The 21374-nt window shown below is 50.7% G+C and overlaps 6 protein-coding genes across 6 annotated transcripts; 3 read left to right on the top strand and 3 right to left on the bottom strand.

Moving 5' to 3' along the window:
* Positions 1-2674: 2674 nt before the first annotated feature.
* N7506_005704 (uncharacterized protein) lies at positions 2675-3850 on the bottom strand (the record flags this gene model as incomplete). Its single annotated transcript, XM_056954997.1, has 1 exon — positions 2675-3850. One exon carries the CDS (start codon positions 3848-3850, stop codon positions 2675-2677), a length of 1176 nt encoding a protein of 391 aa, XP_056811974.1.
* Positions 3851-4942: 1092 nt separating this feature from the next.
* On the top strand, positions 4943-5947 carry N7506_005703 (uncharacterized protein; the record flags this gene model as incomplete). The annotated part of the gene is made up of 5 exons (XM_056954996.1): positions 4943-4997; positions 5048-5161; positions 5209-5364; positions 5430-5748; positions 5794-5947. The coding sequence occupies 5 exons, from the start codon at positions 4943-4945 to the stop codon at positions 5945-5947; spliced, it is 798 nt and encodes a 265-aa protein (XP_056811973.1).
* Positions 5948-6707: 760 nt separating this feature from the next.
* On the top strand, positions 6708-7346 carry N7506_005702 (uncharacterized protein; the record flags this gene model as incomplete). Its single annotated transcript, XM_056954995.1, has 1 exon — positions 6708-7346. The coding sequence occupies one exon, from the start codon at positions 6708-6710 to the stop codon at positions 7344-7346; it is 639 nt and encodes a 212-aa protein (XP_056811972.1).
* Positions 7347-8042: 696 nt separating this feature from the next.
* N7506_005701 (uncharacterized protein) lies at positions 8043-8980 on the bottom strand (the record flags this gene model as incomplete). Its single annotated transcript, XM_056954994.1, has 7 exons — positions 8043-8183; positions 8243-8262; positions 8320-8413; positions 8474-8510; positions 8584-8714; positions 8776-8795; positions 8845-8980. The coding sequence occupies 7 exons, from the start codon at positions 8978-8980 to the stop codon at positions 8043-8045; spliced, it is 579 nt and encodes a 192-aa protein (XP_056811971.1).
* An 891-nt stretch (positions 8981-9871) lies between these two features.
* N7506_005700 (uncharacterized protein) lies at positions 9872-13692 on the bottom strand (the record flags this gene model as incomplete). The annotated part of the gene is made up of 4 exons (XM_056954993.1): positions 9872-10971; positions 11130-12278; positions 12405-12682; positions 12836-13692. 4 exons carry the CDS (start codon positions 13690-13692, stop codon positions 9872-9874), a joined length of 3384 nt encoding a protein of 1127 aa, XP_056811970.1.
* Positions 13693-14244: 552 nt separating this feature from the next.
* On the top strand, positions 14245-20211 carry N7506_005699 (uncharacterized protein; the record flags this gene model as incomplete). Its single annotated transcript, XM_056954992.1, has 3 exons — positions 14245-15276; positions 15409-15744; positions 15811-20211. The coding sequence occupies 3 exons, from the start codon at positions 14245-14247 to the stop codon at positions 20209-20211; spliced, it is 5769 nt and encodes a 1922-aa protein (XP_056811969.1).
* Positions 20212-21374: the final 1163 nt, after the last annotated feature.

Raw genomic sequence — 21374 nt, 5'->3', positions numbered from 1 at the left:
GAAAACGAGCATTGTCGCAGTTGATTAGCTGACCATACGGCGGGCAATTTCAAGGATGCTCGACATATTGCATGGCCAAAGGCAACTGCGATGGATGATGAGGTCCTTTGACTTCTAGCTCCTACAACATAGAGCTCGCGAGGTATGTCCTACTTCAAAAGGAAGATTTTTGTGGCAGGTGACTCCTGTTTATTTCCCGATAACTTTTGCTGATTTCCCCGAATAGGCGGTGATTTAGCAAAGAATCACGGTCGGATAACTCTCTATCTCTACACAGTTATTACTGATCTTACGGTAGACCATCCTATGAACGGGCTCCAGTAGCAGGGCTTCCAGTATCTAAAGTCGCTTTTCGTTCCCATTGATAAGGTAGGCATGGATGAGAAGTGCTCGTGCATGTAGCGAGACTGTCCCGTCAACTGGTCTATCCACGGGTCCACGGGTACTGTATTGGCTGACGTAAGGTATGCTTGTCTTGCCCCTGTCAGATCTGAAAATGGCTAGGGTGTAGGCAGAAATGGGGACGAGTGGCTCAAGTTGCTGTAGATTATCCACGGTGTTCCCAGAATAAGGAGCACAGTATGTTATCCCCTCGAGGTTCCGTGTCGACACAAACGGCGAAGAACACATCTCTTGAGTACACTATAATGTATACTGGAAAGCCACTACAAACGCCTCAAATTTCCATGCACTCATTAGGGAACAGTGAGGTGTCGACTTCAAACAGTCAGAGCTCTGGTCTATGTGACATGAGGCCTACTCAGTCGCGGCTACCCCCTATACCTCAGGATCTCACTATTACCCCAGTGCCAGGAATCAAGGGTGGGAGTCTCCTATTTTCTGATCGAGTTCAAAACCTCTCGATATGCTGTTTCTTGAGAAACACTCTCAATACGTCGCAAGATAACTATCCGAAAAAAGACCAAACCGTCTGGACATCCCGACTTCTTACTGATTCTCACTTGCTAGAAGGAAATGCCAAAGATATGACTTCCAGTGCCATGAGATCCATCTCACGTTCTACAGAGGAGTGCCCCGATCACACTACATCAGCAGTCCCAAACGTGGGCGCTGCTCCTAGTAGGCTAAAATCATCCACAACTCCGTTCTGGACAGTGGCAACTCCCACGTCCATTTTACAAGAGCCTTCGTTGACTGGGAATTTAGGGCTCGACACCGTCAGAGCCAGCACAGACTCCTTATCTCATGCCGATTCTAGGCTTACAGTCGGATCCAGCGAAGTTGCGTCGAGCGCATCAACCCGCCCTGAACACTTTGACAAATATAGATCGATCCAAAAGGGTACTCCACGGCTGGACGACGGATACATCGGAATGGAAACAAAGACTCTTCCATCAGCGACCTGCGACAGGACAAGTTGTCTACCGACGGATACCTACACCAGGGCAATCATCTCCGCACCCTCCTCGCCTCCAATCCCAGTCATAGACAGTGTTTCTACACAGCTTGGAGGTGTGACCACCGAAAAGCATCTCCCAACCTCCGTCGAACGGCTGTCGTCAACGAGTACAAGACTCCTCTTTTCCCACACCCTGGCCGGGGATTTCCAGAAGTGCGTCACACCAGCACCCTCACCCCTCGCGGGATGAGCATAAAGGTCCGGGCAAGTTTTCTCGATTGATTAATTTACTAAATGACATCCATAGCATTGAATCATCCTCGGTAGACGTTTCGATAAGTTTGACACCGACGACGCTACCACCCACAAGCGGGGTAGAAACCACTTTCTCGACAAAGCCTCAGATCTATTCTGCATGCACCGTCAATACCCCTTCCACGGCAAAGGATGCAGGTCCAAATTCGAGCTCAGATGGCTCGGCGTCTTCCAGGTCCGTTAGTCATGCTAGTATCGGGGCTATAACAGGGGGGGTAGCCGGCGGAGCCATCCTATTCTTGATGATATTCCTATGGGCACGTCAGAGGAAGCAATCAATGGTCCAGTCACCGGATAGACCGCTGTCCGCGCAGAGGTTGCACTCCTCAGATGCCAACAACGTTCCACGGGAGAGTGCCTACGTATCAGTCTACTCACGACCACAGAATGCGTTTTGACAATTTTACTTTGCAAATATATAGGCCATAGGAATAGGAAATTGAACTCATATCAAGCATGTCTCGTCTCAAGTCCAGGTCCATCAGATAGGCCATCATGTGGCCGATTGGTGGCGGCCATTGGAGCTGTGTATAGGGTTCTTGTAATGCGCCAGTCCCGTGGACTCGGCAGAGGAGGGATTATTTGAACTATTTGCCGAGACACGCCGGGGTGTTGGGCCTAGCGATTGAATGAGAGCGGCATAACGCACAAAGCCTATGACTCAACCCTTTGACGTCAATGCAGGACATATCAGAGTAATCCCGACTGCTGCGCTGTTCCAGCGAGGTCAATTGGATGTTCCGTGACCTCATGCTGGCGAAAAGGCGGGCGCAGATTAGATATCTTCACCAGACAGTGGGATTGTCCCCACTGTCCTGACCGCGGTCTGCGAGAGAGCAGATGCGCACTGTGGCAATAACATGACATCGTCAAATAAGCTGGCTGGTGACTGTGCTCTAATGCCGAAAGATGAAGCCGCCATACATCGGGAGGTCCGATACGACAGGCCTGGGAAAGACCTGGGATCACGGTCGCGTTCCTCTCGGTGAGACGTTGATATCAAACCCAAGTTTCGCTGGCTAGTAGAGGATCTGCCGAGACGTGAGATCTGCAAATTGCGTTCCACATTTTGATTCCGCTGAGGCAGGAAGCCTGTCCTCGAAGGTAGCTCCACAGCCATCGTGCTCCTAGACTGCTCTGAAGACTCGCCAATTTTGCCCGCTCTACCACCTCAGACCTCGACCGAACGGCAGATATCTGAGCCCGGATGAGGGAGAAAAGTATTTCAGGATCAATCGTGTCATTCTCGATCGCCGTTGTGACGAGATGGTTTGGGAGTGGCACTTTCTGTGTCCCATGGGTACAACTGGACGGGAAGCCCTCTCTGATCTCCATCAGATACATAAGCGCAACTCGAGAGTTCTGGCGTATAGCGACATCTATGCCCTGCAAACAGGCGTGGTCGCAAAACACGGGAGCTATCGTTGATTGAACCGAGCGTTCCACATTAGAAACAAATGGTCCTAATCGTTTTCCAAAAGCGCGACGCAAATTGACTAGCAGGCTTATTCGGTCAGCATCCCACGGGCCCCGTAGAATCCTATCGGGCAAAACCAATATCCGCGTGGTGCGAATGATATGGGACTTCCCGTGTGCAATGGTGTGATAAGTGGCTTGAATCGCAAAATTGTCAACGATTCGTAGTCGTTTTGGGTAGCCATCCGTTGTGGCATGATCAACGACGTGATACGGAGCTAGTTTTGTGCTCGCAGTAGGCTGACGAGGTTGGTCTCCGACCATAGGAATGCGGAATCTCTCTTGCAGCCTCAGTGCCTCGAGTGTCAAGGCGAGGAGGGTTGGAAAAATTCGCTGAAAGCGATGTATGTTGAACCATTGACAGGAGATAACACTCTTCTGAAGTGCACTTTGGTCCTCAATCCTCAAAGGCTGGTATCGGCCAGGGCGTAGCTTCCGTTGGAACAGCCAGCCTTCGTGGTAGTCGGTTTTGCTGAACCTCAGATTCGCGTAGGTATATTCTCTATCAAAGTGGCGCCTTCGCATACAGTCCTGCGGATCATTCCAGAATGCGTTTATCATAAACACATCATAAATACTCTCTTGCGACACTGCCGCAGCGATGGTCCTCGAGGCACGGGCCAAATTCACCTCTCGCGCTTCTAGAAAAATATGCTCCAGGATCTCGCAAGGCAAACACTCAATGGTCAAACGTTGCATGTTCGGATTATCCGACGCTCGGAACACGCTGGCTGTAGTGTCAGATTTTCCGAACAGATGACACAAGATTAGAGTCCTACCTCACCATTATAGGGTGCGAGTCAAGCTTTTATAGAAAGCTCTTTGTGTGTTGATATATCACTATACACAACCAAGAGTCTCGCAAGGTTTACTCAATCCTATCGCACTTACCCAAAACTCTGGTTGATGGGTACACCTAGCTAACATTTGCTGCGAAGCCTGGCAGACGCGCACGTTGTTCGTACTTGCGAGATGGGATCCTCTTCCATGGTACAGAGCCTGACATGAGACTGCAGCCCTGGAGAACGCTTGACTCTAGTTCATCCTCGTGAAGATAGGTCGGGCGAGCTCTTCGAGTGCGGATCAATACATGACAGAGGGCGTGGACAGGCGAGTTCGACTTTACTGCAAAGAGATGACATGAATTAGGGTGAGTGCTTCAAATATTCATCTGATGCTATCAACCTCAGAAGCGGTTCGTTTGAAAAACCAAAGCTACATCAAATCTACTCCCATGTGTGGTCCTATACCTATACCAAAACTTTCGAGTTGAACAACTATATTTCCGACATCATAATCCATGGGATGGCACTCAACTTTACCCAGTGGGGGTAAAAGACTCCGGGGCACTCCAGGGCTCCTCGGTCCTACCTAGGTGTCCCACTATCATGCCCAATTCTGGATGTCTCAGTGCTTTTCAACTTGATCTCTCAAGTTGCGAAACTGCCCTGGTGCTGGTTTATTGGGAGCTTGGTGAGGCACGCTCGGGAAGCCCGGTTGGTACTCAACGCAAATCTAAGCTGTTCTCGAGGTCATTGGTCCCTTTCAACAGGATTTCGGGGATTCAGCGGGCATGGACAGGTCACCTCGGGCTTGTGCGCTTTGTGTAAGGTCACGTCACCATTGCGACTCCATGCGGCGATGATCTCCACCATGGTCTCTAGAACAGCCCTCTAGGGCCATGGGAAAGAATCAAGAAATTATGCAACCATGTGGATATTGACCTATTATAAGTAGACAGAATCCGGTAGGACAGAGTTCCCGTCGACGGGAAGACTCAGAATTTCAACCATGGACGCCCAGAACATATTCCCCATGATCGAACAAGTCAAAGACAATCTGAAATGTGAGTCAAGGGCCCACGGTGAACATCTATAAGAAACTCACCAATTCAAGTCATCACACGGCCGCACACAAACGACTCGGATGCAATTCTCCTCACCCTTTATGCATCACTTGCTGTCCACCGCTGCTTTGAAAAGGGAAAACTCTATCGATCATTCCACAGAGGTAACTCCACTCCCAACCTTCTTGTGCCTACGGCTCATCGATTGTAGCGCTCCCAGCACACATCGTGTCGGGCTTTCTCGAGCTTGTTTTGTACTATAGTGACTTGGAATGCTCCGCCCTGGCGGTAGTCGCCTGTTTTGTCCACTCCCTCACATCCTTGGTATTGGTCCACAGGCTGCCCAATGGCTACCCTCCGCACACTCGTGAGTTTATCCGGCCATTGCACTTTTTCTTCATGGGTTCCCCCGGCATTTCTCACCCACGATAGGTCCTGCCTATCAGGCCGGCTCGACCCTACGGCTAGTTTGGATTGTCCAGGCCTACCTCACAAAGGCCCCAATGGACTACCACGACGCAATCATGCCGATACATGGCTTTGTCTACACGCGATCACTGCTGTTCCTCTTCGGCCTCATCGAGAAATCTGCCTCACCCAAAGACAACAGGAGCGCACAGGTTTCCTACGCCGAAGCCGTGATCTGTGCCGGGTGCATTTCCGTCAGTCACTGTGGCCATCCTTGGGCGGTCTGTCTCTATCTGGGAGTATTTACCCTGTGCGGTGGGCTTGGCCAATGGACTTCAGGAAGGTATGCCACATATCCCTGCGTATGAGTATCAATATCTTATCACAGACCGTGCTTCCAGAAATCAGAAGCTGGCCCAACCGATGTCGGCTGTCGGCAAAACACCCCCAGGCCCCTGTCTGCTGTCCTAGAGCAGCAGACTCGAAGAGTCGTTGCCATGGAGAGTCCTCATAATACGCATCGAGACGACAGGATGATGTGATTGGAAAGAGCTGGGTAAGCAATGGCAGCTTTTTTAGCGTCTCGTAATGGCTTCGCCTGCCGCTTTTGGGCCATATGTAGACCAGATATCCTTTCTTCCAGGAATGATCGTCTCTGAATCTCTGCTTCCGCGTATATTGTTTCTGCTTATTTGACTCAATCGCTTGGTAATGTCACCGTATATCTCAGTCACATTTGCTATCTACGGGATTGCGACATTCGGGGCGACCAAAAGGCGGGGCACCACACCTAGCACTGACCGAATTTGCGAGGCAATTTAGAGCTCGAGCCCATCACTAGGATAGGCTGAGAGGGAGGAACGAGCAAGAAAGAGTGGCAAAGGCTTGGGACCCGCTGGTCTCGCGTACTACCTTCGAACAGGGCCTCGGGAGTATTACGTGATTTTTCTACCAGATGAGGCTTCCCATGTTGTTACCGAGACGAATGGCCCACATCACACAGACGGTCTTGCTTTATAAAGGGCGAACTAGATCACTTGGTCCTGGATGCGCTGACCAGTCCGTTGATCTGAAATGCACTCAAACTTGGTCTTTCCCCCGAGGTGCGTTTTGCCTGTTCGTGGAACACGAGAGACGTATTAATATATTGGCTAGTTGTGGGATATGATACTGTATCATGTACCGTATGGATGCTTATCGGGATTTTCACTTGCCTCATCTTGCTGTTTTCACCTGGTTCAGTCCCAGCTTCATCGCCGTATCTTATATTATCTCTCCGCACGAACTCCGTCGAGACTGACGATGATGCTGTCAGACCCGAACACGATGCAACGATGTGAGGCCCTGGAATTGACTTGCTCTCTGAGTTCAGTAAAATGGGAGTTCTTTGAAGAAAAGACGCATCCGCCAAAGAATATTGCCCCTCCCCATCGTTTCATCAGCTGGAGAGTGTGTCCCGCAAAGGGCCTGGATACGCTTTCCTCAGATACAGTCGAGGTGACCACAGACATGGCCCCACGCGCAAGCTATAGTAAAATCATCCACCTGGACGATTTTGATTTTCTCTACCAGATGCAGTTTGCAATCTATGAATGCAAGTCAAGTTCGTCGATTTCCGTCAGCAGTCTCTGTGGCGGAAGAATAAAATCCATCCGACTCTGGAGCCGGTGGTTCACGGGAAGCAAGAGCTATGGCACGTATGAGAGCAATACGCCATCCGGTAAGCTCTTTACCAAACTGGTCTGGTGTGATTCTGTTTTCAACGTTGGGTTTATTGTTTCGGCATATGGGCCTATCTGTCCAGAAGATGAAAGCTCCAGGGTTGCGTCGGAAGTGAGGCTGGGGTCAACTCCAGACTCCAGGTTTTACCGAGTCGAGGTTGAGGAGATGGTTATTAGAGATGGACACGTTCTCGGTCTCTTTGAAGGCCTCCACAGTTAGCCAAAAGCCACCCTACTGTGGAGCTTGAACTTCCTGTCAAGAGCCATTTCCCTTCTCAAATAAAACGCAGCATCCCATGAGCCACATGCCATAGGAAGATAGGCAAGGATAATTGATGACAGGTAGACCGGTTCGATCAAGATTCTGATTTACTCCGGCCAGTACAGAGAGGAGAGCTAGTCTGTGACGGACATTTATTTCAATCACAGAACTGATACAAGGTATGGCTTTAGAATGATTGACAAACCCGTGGGACCAGGGGGCATACTAGTAGATAATCCAAGCCTCTCAGGCCGTGGAGTGGACATGGCACTATTTGCACAAAAGCAATCCGGATAGCAACTTGCGACCAAGAAAAGCCCTTTGCCCTCACATATGTCAACTAAGCCCAGGGGTTAGTAGAATGGGCTCTATGGGGCAATATGTGGCGCCCGGAAGCCATCCCCCGTAAGCAGATATTAGAATCAAAGCGGCAGTGCGAGCTTTGGGAGATACCTACCATTACCAAGCAGTGCATCAAAATCCAAATACCTAGGTATGAACAAGGAGAGAAAGATGGGAGGGAGAGGGAGGAGAGGAGGATCTCTCTCCATCCCCGCTAGTCCGGACAACCAGGCAGCTACAGGCTCCAATAGATATATTTTTCACCAGCGAGGCTTCAATCTACTAGCTCTGGTATTACCGGCGTTCTAAGCCCTAGCTGATAGGAAACACGCTGGTACAAACTTCGCTCACCTGATATATCAAGTTGAGGGGTCCCGACTTTTCCTTTTTCACAAATCGACCCTGCCCAACAAAGATTCGATCCCCGAGCCCGACGTGTTCTTTCTCACTGACCTATTGAGGCATTAGTCGGCTCTCACCAACCATATAGCTTGGATGCAGATGTCCCTTACGTCAAATCGAAAGCTGGCAACTACGAACAATCAGCAGTGTACACGGGCGGTTGAGCGACGACAGCCTTGGAACTTACGAGGGTTGCCAAAATCAGCTTTCCCTTCGAGATCGCCCTGCATAATTTGCTCGAGCTCTCCGATAACGACAGTACCATTCCACCGCAGTTTCATCTTGTGAATTGTCAGCAAAGCTATCTTCGGCGCCTTCCACAGCCGGCTTTCAGGTCAAACCTTTCTCTCAGACTCTGCGCCTGGCTCGCCCTGTAGCCTGGGTTGAAGGTCAGCTCGTACGCTCTCCTTGTGGTGCTAAAATCAGCGCCCCCTGGGCAATAGAAGCTTACTTTAAATCGACGGAGACGTTGAGGCGTAGATTGTTTCCGACAAGGATTGCTTCATCAAAGCCGGATATGGAGTTGACCTTTAGTGGTGGGGTGAATGCAGGTTCCGTCTCAAGTGAACCCGCAAGGATTGGCTGCCCAGTGCCCCAGAAAATTCAGCGACAAGACATTCCAGCATCAAGGATCAAGACATACAAATGTGAGATGCATGCCATCTATATCTCCAGTCAATTTGGGGGCTTTTACAGTCGCGGTATCACTCACCGATGCGAGGAGCGCCTATCTCAATCTTGATATACGTGGTGCCTTTGTCAATATATGTTCTCCGCTCAGGCGGTGCATAATGAATGTGACCAACCTGAAGTGTGAAGGCGCGGCGGAGACGAAGACCCCAGTTCATCTTGGTAGTGCTGCTCTCGCCTTGTGAGTGGGAGGAAATAATGTATGAGCAATTGATACAGCATTGAGAGCGGGGTTGGTCGAGGGCTTTATACAGCTCTGTGGGGCTCTGATTATCCTAACGACCCAAGGTATCATGACGCACCCGTGAACTAGACATGATTGTCTGTTCTGCCTTTCTCGCTTATGATATCGCAATATAGTCAGCTGCATAACGAAAGAAGACCTAGACCTCTGAATATGACAAATGGTACTATCATTGAAGAGAAATTCGTGCATCTCGCCTGGTATTCTTAGGTAACGGTAACACCTCGTGACAGTAATAGTAAAGACCGACAAGACATACTTTAAGACCAGGGCTGAACCTTTGTGTACAACTTGTTTGGTCTGAGGTACAGTCGGCAGCGAAATCAGCTTCCGCCCCAAGCATTGCTTTTTTAATTTTAGGCCCCATTACCAAGACGCTAGTCTGATAGAATATTTGGCATACCAATATAAAAATAGCTCCCTCAAAAAACTGCATCGTTTCCCAATTCAGGACATCACATCAAGGCGAAGAACAAACCTCCCATGGAACTCAGCTTTACAGTACCTCTAAACTGTCTTTAACTTATAACCCTCATTAGAAACATGGTTATCTAATCTTAACTTTTCTATTACTAATTCCTGGATATATGTATTGCATTCGAAGGTAATGATAAATATGTTCATTGTTATAGTATCGTAATTCCTCATTGGCTGGTGGAAAATGGTGTATTTTATGTAAATTTATTGGTGACCTCACCCAGTCAAGAGAGATCAAGAACGTATATATAGTTTGGCCGTGACGGGTCACCTGTCGCTGCGGTCTTAGACCGTAGCGTCAGATAGAGCCCAAATGATCCGGGCCAAACTAGGATGGTGGAGGGGACGGTGGAGGAAGCAGTAGAGACAGTGGAGCCGGCGAGCCTGTTTGGAACTGGTGATTGAGCTTGTACAAGACAGACGTGTTCGTCGTAAAATACACCCTGAATGCATCCGAGGTCCATCTCCCGAGTAATTGGATCTGATCGTCGAGGATCCCACTATCATGCGCATGTTGAGCCGCACCTTTCCGAAAGCTGTGGCCTGAGTAGCCGTTCGCGTGTATCCCAAGTGCTTTCAGCTTAGTAGATAGGGTAGAGAGGAAGTTGTTGCGATTGAATGGTCTTCTGTGAAAGGAGAATAACGGGGCGTCGGGCGCTTTGGGGTCGAGAAGTAGTAGCCTCTGAAGCGCATCAACTGGACAAGCTCCGTCTCCTGTTTTCGCAAGGATGATCTGTGCTCCTTCGTGGCGTCGGTCCGTTTTGCTCCGCTTGAGTGTGAGTTGTACGTGGTCTAACGAGGACGAGAATCTGACGTCGGAGCGCGTTAGCTTTGTGGCTAAGAAGGTAGGACGTGTGCTGAGATCTTCTGTTTTGTAGGTAAATTCTCCGAGGCGAAGGAACCCAGCAAATGCTACCCGGCAAGCGGTTGCGAAGTTTAAGTCGTCTAGAAGGTTTGCGGTCATCTCCAAGGACTGTGACGGGAGTGTGGCTAGGCCTGCGGAGAGTTTCGTAATGGTGTCACGCGAAATTGGTTTTCTGACGCGAACTTTGGTGATTGGGTTGAGTCTTCTTGCGCCGTCTATAAGGCGTCGAAAGTGCTTGTTATCGAAGAGTTTATCCTCAAGGAAGTTGTCAATATGGTAAGCCCGGAGGGCGGCTAGGTCGGCGAGTGCAGTATCGGGCTTGACGGCCTTTTGGTTTGAATTCCCAAGGAGTCGTGAAGTTAGCCAGGAGGTTAACGACTGTGTTGAGGCTGGCCAAGCCGAGAGATTTTGTAGCGCACAGTGCTTTTCGTAATTGCGTTGAACAGAGTGGTAGACGGAACGTGTGTTAGCGCTGAGGCCGCTCCAGAGCAGTTTTAGGTGGCCTGCATTGAGCTGAGGAGCTCGCGAAGAGAACCACGCGGGCGGTTCAATACCGAGAGGTCCTGCCAGTGGGGACAAATGTTAGCAACCTCTTGACAGTTATTACGGGAGAGGGCATCTGCTAATGTGTTTTCCCCGGAAGGGAGCCAATGTGGCACGATTTGGATATCTCTCGCCGCCGCTAGGATAAGGAGGCTTTTCAGAGGTACGTTAGGCGGACCATGCAGGAAGCCTTTACTCAGTCCTGTGTAGGCTGTGGAGCTATCCGTGTGGATAACTAGAGTATGATGAAGCCAATGGTGGCTGAAGAGTAGGAAGCCTTGTAGAATGGCGTCTACTTCGGTGGTATTGATGTGCGCGTGTGCGACTTGGTGCGCGTGTGCGACTTGGTGCGCGTGTGCGACTTGGTGCGCGTGTGCGACTTGGTGCGCGTGTGCGACTTGGTGCGCGTGTGCGTCTTGGTGCGCGTATGCGTTTTGAGCAAGGGCCAGTGAGGCAGCATTGCTTGGATGAAGCTGGTGACAATGGGCCAGCCAGCAGTCTGATATAGACTTGGATGAGAAGAAGAAGAGTCCCTGGCCTGTGTTGGAGGCATCTGTGTAGAGATGTGTGATAGAGCGGCGGCAGGGGTCAATTAAGAGTACGCCGTTGAAAAGAGACAAGGAGTCCCTCCACCATTCCAAATCATCACGTACCTCGTGGGAGATACGGCGGCGCGCGCTCCTCCCATGTGGGAAGGCGGCTTGGAAGGTGTATAGAGACTGTAGCCTTGTCCTCCCAAGCCGGACAACTCTTGAACAGAAGGCTAATGAGCCTGTGAGACGCTCTGTTTGCTTGAGGGAGAGACTCGCTGCGCTCAGGGCAGCTGCGGCGTCCAATGTGGCGCGGCACAACTTGTCTGGTGGCAGGCGAGCTTCCATTGCAATAGAGTCGATCTGGATACCTAAGACTGTCACACATGTCCCTTGCTGGTCCTTTTTGGTATTGCGGGGGATACGCAGGTAGTCGGTGACCCCGTTGTAAACCTCATTAAAGGGACCCATAGGGTCGGACAGTGAGGAGGACCGAATAATTGCGATGAAGTCGTCTAGGTAATGATTGATATAGAATATAGGAAGGAGGCATTGGAGTATCCAATGGAGAGCCTCGGCGAAGAGATTGAAGAGAAATGGGGCCGTAGCGAGGCCAAAGGGGAGGCAGCATTCGACATAAGTAGAATCGTTCCACTGGAAGGCAAGGAGATGCTGGTTATCCTCAGCAACAGGGACTATTCGGAAGGCGTCCTTGATATCCCTCTTGATGATTATGCAACCTGGGCCAGCTTGTGTGACCTGCTCGTAGATATCATCGATTGTTATGTATTCGATAGCTGACCAGGAGTCCGGTATGCCCTAGTTAAGGCCTTGTCCAGGGGGCCAGGATAGGTCATGGATGCGGCGCCATCCTCCATCGTGCTTAGGGACTAACCCCAGCGGCGAAACGAAGGAGGGCGTACAGGCCAATCTAATGCGACCGAGGTTGAGGTCCTCTGCTAGTTTGGCCGAGATCATTTCGGGTTCGTGTATGTGATGGTTGGAGGAGTGATAAAACTGCATCTTGCCCCTATATCCGATCTGGACGCCGTAGGTCAGGATGCCAGTGATAGTAGACCTGAGATCGCCTGGATAGTAGCGTGGGAGGTTGCTCCAGCCTTTTGCATATAGTGGTGACGAAGAGAACTGTAGCTTTGGGAGCTCCGGGTTGAAAACGGGGTATTGGATAGCAGTATTCGGCCTGGGCGGTTGGCCCTGCGGTATTAGGCTTGGTGATAAGGGGTTGGAGCTTTTATCGGTCTCTGCAGGGTGTTCCCTAACGGTAGGGTCCACTTGCTATGTCTTCTTACGGCAAGAGGATGCGCCATGCTGGCTTAGACCGCATGCTGTGCACTCATGACGTCTCTTGGAGCCTTCCCAGAGACATCCTGTGGTGTTGAACTTATCGCACACCTCGGTTTCATTATTTGAAGACCTAGTAGACCTTGTTTGGTGAGGTCTGGCTGAAGGTTTTGCCGGTGAGTTCGCAGGCAAAGTAAGATTGTGACGGAGATACTTTTCGCGAAATGGGGCTGTGACGAGGTTGTTCTCCGTCGATAGCTCTCCTTTATCCAGAATGTATTGGTGGAAGTTAAGGGCGAGCGGCAGTACTGCCTCTGACCACTGATATGTTTGAGCGAGATCTAGGATCTGCCTCATGAACATAAGTAGGTTGGGAACTGCCTTTGGATGTTTCTCGCCGAAGAGATGTCCTATGACGGCTAGGTATGTAAGGAAGCAGCTCGTCCATGTTTGAGGGTTGGGGCCCCAATCCTTAAGCGATGCCGCTGCTTTCCTGAAGCCTACTGTGCCTCCGGACTCGGTCATCTTGAAGACCCTGTCCTCATGATCTTGCTCGGTGACTGACTTCTCTTTGAAGCGTATGAGTTCAGTCGCCTTCAACTTCCTCTCGAAAACGCGAGTAAGAAGGGCGGCGGAGACACCCGGAAATATGTCGATGAGTGGTTTGACTTCAGGGGGTGGCTCACGGTTTTCCTCGAAATTCTCGTCACCTTGCAGGTCCACACGAGGCCTTCTGTGGCGGAGGTCTGTCTCCGCTACATCCATTTCGAGGCGCCTGGCCCTGTCTCTCTGTATCTGTCCTAGCCAACTGGCGCGGTCCGCCGCGCCCATGGTTTCCCAAATGTGGGCCGGGGGCCAAGCGGAGTCAAGTGGGGCAGGCGTGACACTGCTAGACTGGCTGAACGTCATGGTGGAGAGCGATATGGTCAAGGCTTATCGGTGTTATTGCCGCAGAGAAAGGACGTGAAAACAAAACGAGTCTTGACTGCGTGAGAGATGACGAGCTACCAGCAGAGGCGAGCAATTGACTCCCGTGAGGCAGTTGCAGGAGGGGAGAACCCCTCCGTAGGCCTGTGGGCTCTGTGCGGGCATCACGTGAGGCAACCCCAATAAAACTCCTCCCTAGATTAAGTTAACGGTGAATCCTAATCTGGCAAGAATCTTCGTCCACTTAACTCGCTTTAACCCCCTGATCACACGATTTTACCAACTAGCCTCATTTTGCAGGACTAGACTAGACGCATTGTGACATGGCACTCAGAGAGCGTCTCAAAGAAAAATTATCTGGGCCTGGAAAGCTTACGGTCCAAGGCCAAGGAAATGCTCGCACGTTCTGACTGCGTGTTTAAGTAAGCGCCATGAAGTCACCTGATGATGAATCAGAGCACCTAGCCCCTCGTTCAGCTGAGAGTCAGAAAACACACTCCGCCAAAGCGACGGACAATATATGCTATCCTAACTATGGCATCCACATCTTATTATGGAGTCAATGATGGGTTTCAAATAGGTAATAACCATGGCACAATCACGATAGAACACCATCTGTCTAAGCGACCAAAGACTTTCCACCATGAGGGTTTGCCTACCCCACGACACAATCAGTACACTGTCGCATGGATCTGCGCGCTGTACATAGAGATGGCAGCAGCACAGGCCATGCTGGATGAGTTTCATGAAGCTCTTCCTACCCATGCGGACGACAGGAATACCTATGTACTAGGAACCATCAATCGACACAATGTCGTCATTGCGTGTTTACCAGAAGGGCAGTATGGAACAAACAACGCCGCGATCGTCATGACGAACATGAAGCGGACTTTTCCAGCGATTCGCGCATGTTTAATGGTTGGGATTGGCGGTGGGGTGCCAAGCAAGGCTGATGTGCGTTTGGGTGATATTGTCGTCGGAACAAGGGTTATGCAGTGTGATCTTGGGAAAATCCTTGCAGACGGACAGCTCCAGCGAACGGCAATTCCTAGAATTCCTCATCAGTTGCTTGGTACGGCTGTGTCTACACTCCGTTCGAAACACGAACTCGGCCCCAACCGGGTCATATCTATCTTACAACAGAAACTAGAAGAACAACCCTCGTACTCTCGCCCGAATTCACCGGATCTTCTGTTCCATGCGACCTATGATCATGAATCTCTAACCGGTAGCTGTGACGGGTGCGACCACTCAAAGCTAGTCCCAAGAAGCAGACGGATGTTGGACGACGTAAGAATCCATTATGGCGCAATTGCCTCGGGGAACCAAGTCATGAGGGACGGCACAACACGGGACGGCATTGCTCGACAGCTAGATGTCATATGTTTTGAGATGGAAAGTGCTGGTCTGATGGATGTCCTCCCGTGTCTTCCAATTCGGGGAATTTGCGACTATTCAGACTCTCACAAAAGCAAACAATGGCAGAGATATGCAGCAGCAACCGCGGCCGCATACGCAAGACAATTGCTTGAGGAGTTACCCGTGACCGAATCACCTAAAAGTATTGTCTCCACGACCGATTCTTGTAAGAATGCATCCCAGCCTTAGGAACATTCTTGACTCACCACTGTTCACACCACACTTATAGATCAGTGTTTATCGCACGAAGACCGGCAGCGCTTGTTAAATTCTTTCAAGTTCGAGCAAATGGATTCCCGGAGAACGACCATCAAAGAAGAACAGAAAAAGACGTGTCGCTGGTTTCTCAATCATCCGTATTACGAAGCATGGCTTGATCCTGCCAGATTGACGCAACATCATGGCTTTCTGTGGATCAGTGGTAAGCCCGGGGCTGGAAAGTCGACAATCATGAAATTTGCATACTCCAACATGAAGGGCAAGGCCCGTCCAAAGCATGCCATCACAGCTTCCTTTTTCTTCAACGCTCGAGGGGATTACTTGGAAAAATCTATCACAGGGATGTACCGATCATTGCTACTTCAACTACTAGAAGGCTACCCTGTCCTCCAGGTTGTTTGAGACGATTCCGACCTGGTTCCCCGAGGCCAAAATGATTGCCCTTCCTTGAATGTTTTGAAGGACCTATTTTCCAATGCAGTTTGCACGCTCGGACAACGCTCGTTTACCTGCTTCGTTGACGCTCTTGATGAGTGTGATGAACAACAAGTTGTGGACATGGTGCAGTACTTTGAAGACCTGGCTGAAAAATCAACAGGCAAAGGCGTCCAATTCCGAACCTGCTTTTCGAGTCGACACTATCCATACATCTTCATACAACGGGGTCTCCGACTTACACTGGAGGATCAGTCAGGTCATGCGGAAGACTTGGCAACCTACGTCACAGACCGCCTCCTGATCAAAGAACCAACGCTTGTTGAAGAGCTGCAACCACAACTTCTCGGTAAAGCTGCTGGTGTTTTTATGTGGATCGTTTTGGTTGTCGGTATTCTGAACAAGGAGTACCGACGGGGAGGAATGGCTCTGAGAAAGAGACTCGCGGAAATACCTAGTGATCTGAGCGACCTGTTCAAGGATATCTTGAGGCGTGACAATGAAAATATGGAGGCTCTCCTGCTTTGCATCCTCTGGATTCTGTTCGCAAAGGAACCTCTGCGACCGCAGGAATTTTATCATGCTCTCTGGTCCGGGTTGTCTCTGAACAGATTAGTCGATAGCCAAATCCCAGATATCACCGTCTTCGGTACTGGTGTTGGCCTTGACAGTGTCAACAGATATGTGATTAGTTCCTCAAAGGGACTTGCCGAGACCACAAAATCTAGCCAGCCGACGGTTCAATTCATCCATGAATCTGTTCGAGACTTTCTTATCAAGGACAAAGGTCTATATGAATTGTGGCCTGAGCTTGGATTCAACTGCGAGGGCGTAGGCCATGAGAAACTGAAACAATGCTGCAGCGTCTATACTAATCACAAATTGATATGTGAATCTGTCACCAAGCTGTTGCCGGAGACTCACTCCGACGGACGGAGGGAAATCTCAAAGAACTACCCGTTTTTGGGGTATGCGATTCAGCATGTTCTTTACCATGCGAATGCTGCGGCGCATGTTCTCCCTCAAGACGAGTTTCTTTCCTCTTTTCCCATCTCTAACTGGGTTCAGACAAACAATGTTTTTGAAAAGTTCAAGTCCCACAAATACAGCAAGCATGCAAGTCTATCTTACGTCCTGGCAGATAGAGGGTGTTCTGAGCTTATTCGCTTAAGACCCAAAGAAGATCCGCAACTCCAGGTCATTGGGGAGAGATACAAGTACCCAATATTTGCCGCGTTGGCTAATGGGAGCAAAAACACCGTGGCTGCTCTTCTGAACTCAGTTTCATACATTCAAAATGGAGCCGACATTACGGAGGGCTTGAATCACAAAAAAGACTTCAAGGGGTACAAAAGTCGAACACCGCTATCTTGGGCCGCCCAGGATGGTCGGGCAGAAATTGTCAAGCTACTCCTACAGAGTGGATCGTCTGTTCATGACATGGATAGCGGGGGGCAAACACCACTTCTACGGGCCTCGGCGAATGGTCACGAGGCGGTAGCGAGGCTTCTTATTGAAAAGGGAGCTGACGTCAACGCCAGCGACAAGGATGGACAAACACCACTTCAACGGGGCTCAATGAATGGCTTCAAGGCAATAGCGGCGCTTCTTATTGACAAGGGAGCCGACATCAACGCCAGCGACAAGGATGGACGGACACCGCTTCAACGGTCCTTATCGAATGGCCACGAGGCAGTAGCAGCGCTTCTCGTTTATAAGGGAGCTGACGTCAACGCCAGCGACAAGGATAGACAAACACCGCTTCAATGGTCTTCAGCGAATGGCCACGAGGCGGTAGCGGCGCTTCTCATTGACAAGGGAGCCGATGTTAACACTGGCGATAAACATGGATGGACACCGCTTCTACGGGCCTCAGCGAATGGCCAGGAGGCGGTAGCGAGGCTTCTTATTGACAAGGGAGCTGACGTCAACGCCAGCGACAAGGATGGACAAACACCACTTCAACGGTCCTTATCGAATGGCCACGAGGCAGTAGCGGCGCTTCTCGTTGATAAGGGAGCTGACGTTAATGCCAGCGACAAGGATAGACGGACACCGCTTCAATGGTCTTCGGCGATTGGCCACGAGGCAGTAGCAAGGTTTCTTGTTGACAAGGGAGCCGACATTAACGCCAGCGACAAGGATGGACGGACACCACTTCAACGGTCCTCAGCGAATGGCCACGAGGCGGTAGCGGCGCTTCTCATTGACAAGGGAGCCGATGTTAACACTGGCGATAAACATGGATGGACACCGCTTCTACGGGCCTCAGCGAATGGCCAGGAGGCGGTAGCGAGGCTTCTTATTGAAAAGGGAGCTGACGTCAACGCCAGCGACAAGGATAGACAAACACCGCTTGAATGGTCTTCGGCGAGTGGCCATGAGGCAGTAGCAAGGCTTCTCATTGACAAGGGAGCCGATGTTAACACTGGCGACAATTATGGATGGACACCGCTTCTACGGGCCTCAGCGAATGGCCAGGAGGCGGTAGCGAGGCTTCTTATTGACAAGGGAGCCGACATCAACGCCAGCGACAAGGATGGACAAACACCGCTTCAATGGGCCTCAATGAATGGCCGCGAGGCGGTAGCGAGGCTTCTTATTGACAAGGGAGCCGACATCAACGCCAGCGACAAGGATGGACAAACACCGCTTCAGCGGGCCTCAATGAATGGCTATAAGGCAATGGCGGCGCTTCTCATCGATAAGGGAGCCGACATCAACGCCAGCGACAAGGATGGACGAACACCGCTTCAGCGGGCCTCAATGAATGGCTATAAGGCAATGGCGGCGCTTCTCATCGATAAGGGAGCCGACATCAACGCCAGCGACAAGGATGGATGGACACCGCTTCAACGGTCCTCAGCGAATGGCCACGAGTCGGTAGCGGCGGTTCTCATCGATAAGGGAGCCGACGTCAACGGCACCGACGATTTTGGTTGGACACCGCTTCGATGCTCCTTGGCAAATGGCCACGAGGTAGTAGCGGGGCTTCTCATTGACAAGGGAGCTGACGTCAACGGCACCGACGATTTTGGTTGGACACCGCTTCTACGGGCCTCAGCGAATGGCCATGAGGCGGTAGCAAGGCTTCTTATTAACAAGGGAGCCGACATCAACGCCAGCGACAAGGATGGACGGACACCACTTCAACGGTCTTCGGCGAGTGGCCATGAGGCAGTAGCAAGGCTTCTTATTAACAAGGGAGCCGACATCAACGCCAGCGACAAGGATGGACGGACACCGCTTCTACGGGCCTCAGCGAATGGCCACGAGGCAGTAGCGAGGCTTCTTATTGAAAAGGGAGCTGACGTCGACGCTAACGACAAGGATGGATGGACACCACTTCAACGGTCCTTATCGAATGGCCGCGAGGCAATAGCGATGCGTCTTATTCACAAGGAAGCCGACGTCAACACCAGCGACAAATTTGGACAAACACCACTTCAATGGGCCTCGGCGAATGGCTACGAGGCAATAGCGGGGCTTCTTGTTGACAAGGGAGCCGAAATCAACGCCAGCGACAAGGATGGACGGACATCACTTCAACGGTCCTCAATGAATGGCCACGAAGCGGTAGCAAGCCTTCTTATCGATAAGGGAGCCGAAGTCAACGGCACCGACGATTTTGGTTGGACACCGCTTCAATGCTCCTTGGCGAATGGCCACAAGGCAGTAGCGGCACTTCTCGTTGATAAGGGAGCTGACGTCAACGCCAGCGACAAGGATAGACAAACACCGCTTCAATGGTCTTCAGCAAATGGCAACAAGGCAGTAGCAAGGCTTCTCATCGAGAAGGGAGCCGACGTCAACGCCACCGACGCTTTTGGTTGGACACCGCTTCAACGGTCCTCAGCGAATGGCCACGAGTCGGTAGTGAGGCTTCTCATTGACAAGGGAGCTGACATCAAAACCAGCGACAAAGATGGACAAACACCGCTTCAATGGTCCTCGGGGAATGGCCACGAGGCAGTAGCAGCGCTTCTCGTTGATAAGGGAGCTGACGTCAGCGCCAGCGACAAGGATAGACAAACACCGCTTCAATGGTCTTCAGCGAATGGCCACGAGGCAGTATCAAGGCTTCTCATCGAGAAGGGAGCCGACGTCAACGCCACCGACGCTTTTGGTTGGACACCGCTTCAACGGTCCTCAGCGAATGGCCACGAGGCAGTATCAAGGCTTCTCATCGAGAAGGGAGCCGACGTCAACGCCACCGACGCTTTTGGTTGGACACCGCTTCAACGGTCCTCAGCGAATGGCCACGAGTCGGTAGCGAGGCTTCTCATTTACAAGGGAGCCGACATCAACGCCAGCGACAAGGATGGACAAACACCGCTTCAATGGTCCTCGGCGAATGACCACGAGGCGGTAGCGAGGCTTCCGATGAACCAAGGTCCCCAAGATGGGCTGGAGTGGACAAGTCAGTAAATAATCCTTCCCTTGCTCACTTCTCTCCATTCCATCGTCTCAGCCTCCTGTTACTGCTCCCTCAAACTCCCTACCATTTATCTCACTGCTTGTATCTGTTCTACTCGATGCTTTACGGTCTGACATGATTGCGATAGATATGTCTGCTGGTGCATGAAGGCTCCTCGCCCCCGCTCCGTATTACTTCTTTCAACTCCCACATAGGTCCAATCTTTTCAATTGAAATGCGTTCTATGTTTTTCTAGCCAGATCTCGAACGACGAGCAAGCCAGCCATCAAATAGAATACTTTCCCTAGGTCCAGGCTATAGGCCCCCAACTGTCTGAACATCGGTTGGCTGTCTACTATTCTAAGGATGAGATGCACCTTTGAGGCGCCAAGTCTTGGGGCCACAATGCAATGTTCAACATTAGGTGACGCTCAAGATTAGACATGGAAGGAGTGGCACGGCGATTGCATGCGTATGGCAGTTTAGTGTGGCGCCTAGCCCTTGAACCGTGACAGCATCAGCTAATTCATGACATAATTCAAGACGTTGAGCCACACGCTCTCAGATCGATGAAGCTGCTCGATGCTGTCTGTCTTCAAAACTCCATATTTTTCTAGGGAGATGATCGACCACCATTCCTACACTGAGTGTTAGCGCCATTACCTTCAATCTTGAGAGTCTCGTAAATCCGCGACTTAGCCAGCCATCGAGACAAGGCCGATAGCGAATTCCCACAGACACAACCCTGAAAAAGAAGTGGAAATCCCGTATATAGTAATCTGAAAAACTGGTTTGTTCCATGATAGATTGTATTCCATTCTTTGGTGGTGCTTTCGACGGTTCCTGCACGCAAAAAGTTGACGACAGTAGATACTGAACATAAAACAGCACTAGTGAAAGTCACAAGCAGCATTCAATTACTTAACAGCGCCCAGAGCACGGGGGAGGATACTTTCATTTGGCTTCGACAATTCCAGATGGTAATTGTCTTTTAATTCATTATTAGACCATGCCTCTAGCGGCAATTGTTATAATGTAGTTAGTCGACTAAAAATATCGCACTAGCGCCTTGCTAGTGGCGCCCGAAATAAGAAACGCAACGATTAGGGTGGAAGCTGATTTCGCCTACGACTGTACAAATACGCATAGAAAATTTTGAATGGGATTCTGCGGT

The sequence above is a fragment of the Penicillium brevicompactum genome (genome assembly GCF_028827555.1).
Source record: "Penicillium brevicompactum strain IBT 35665 chromosome Unknown utg000004l_segment0_segment0, whole genome shotgun sequence".
Taxonomy (NCBI): domain Eukaryota; kingdom Fungi; phylum Ascomycota; class Eurotiomycetes; order Eurotiales; family Aspergillaceae; genus Penicillium; species Penicillium brevicompactum.
This window is presented reverse-complemented; position numbering and strand designations above follow the sequence as displayed.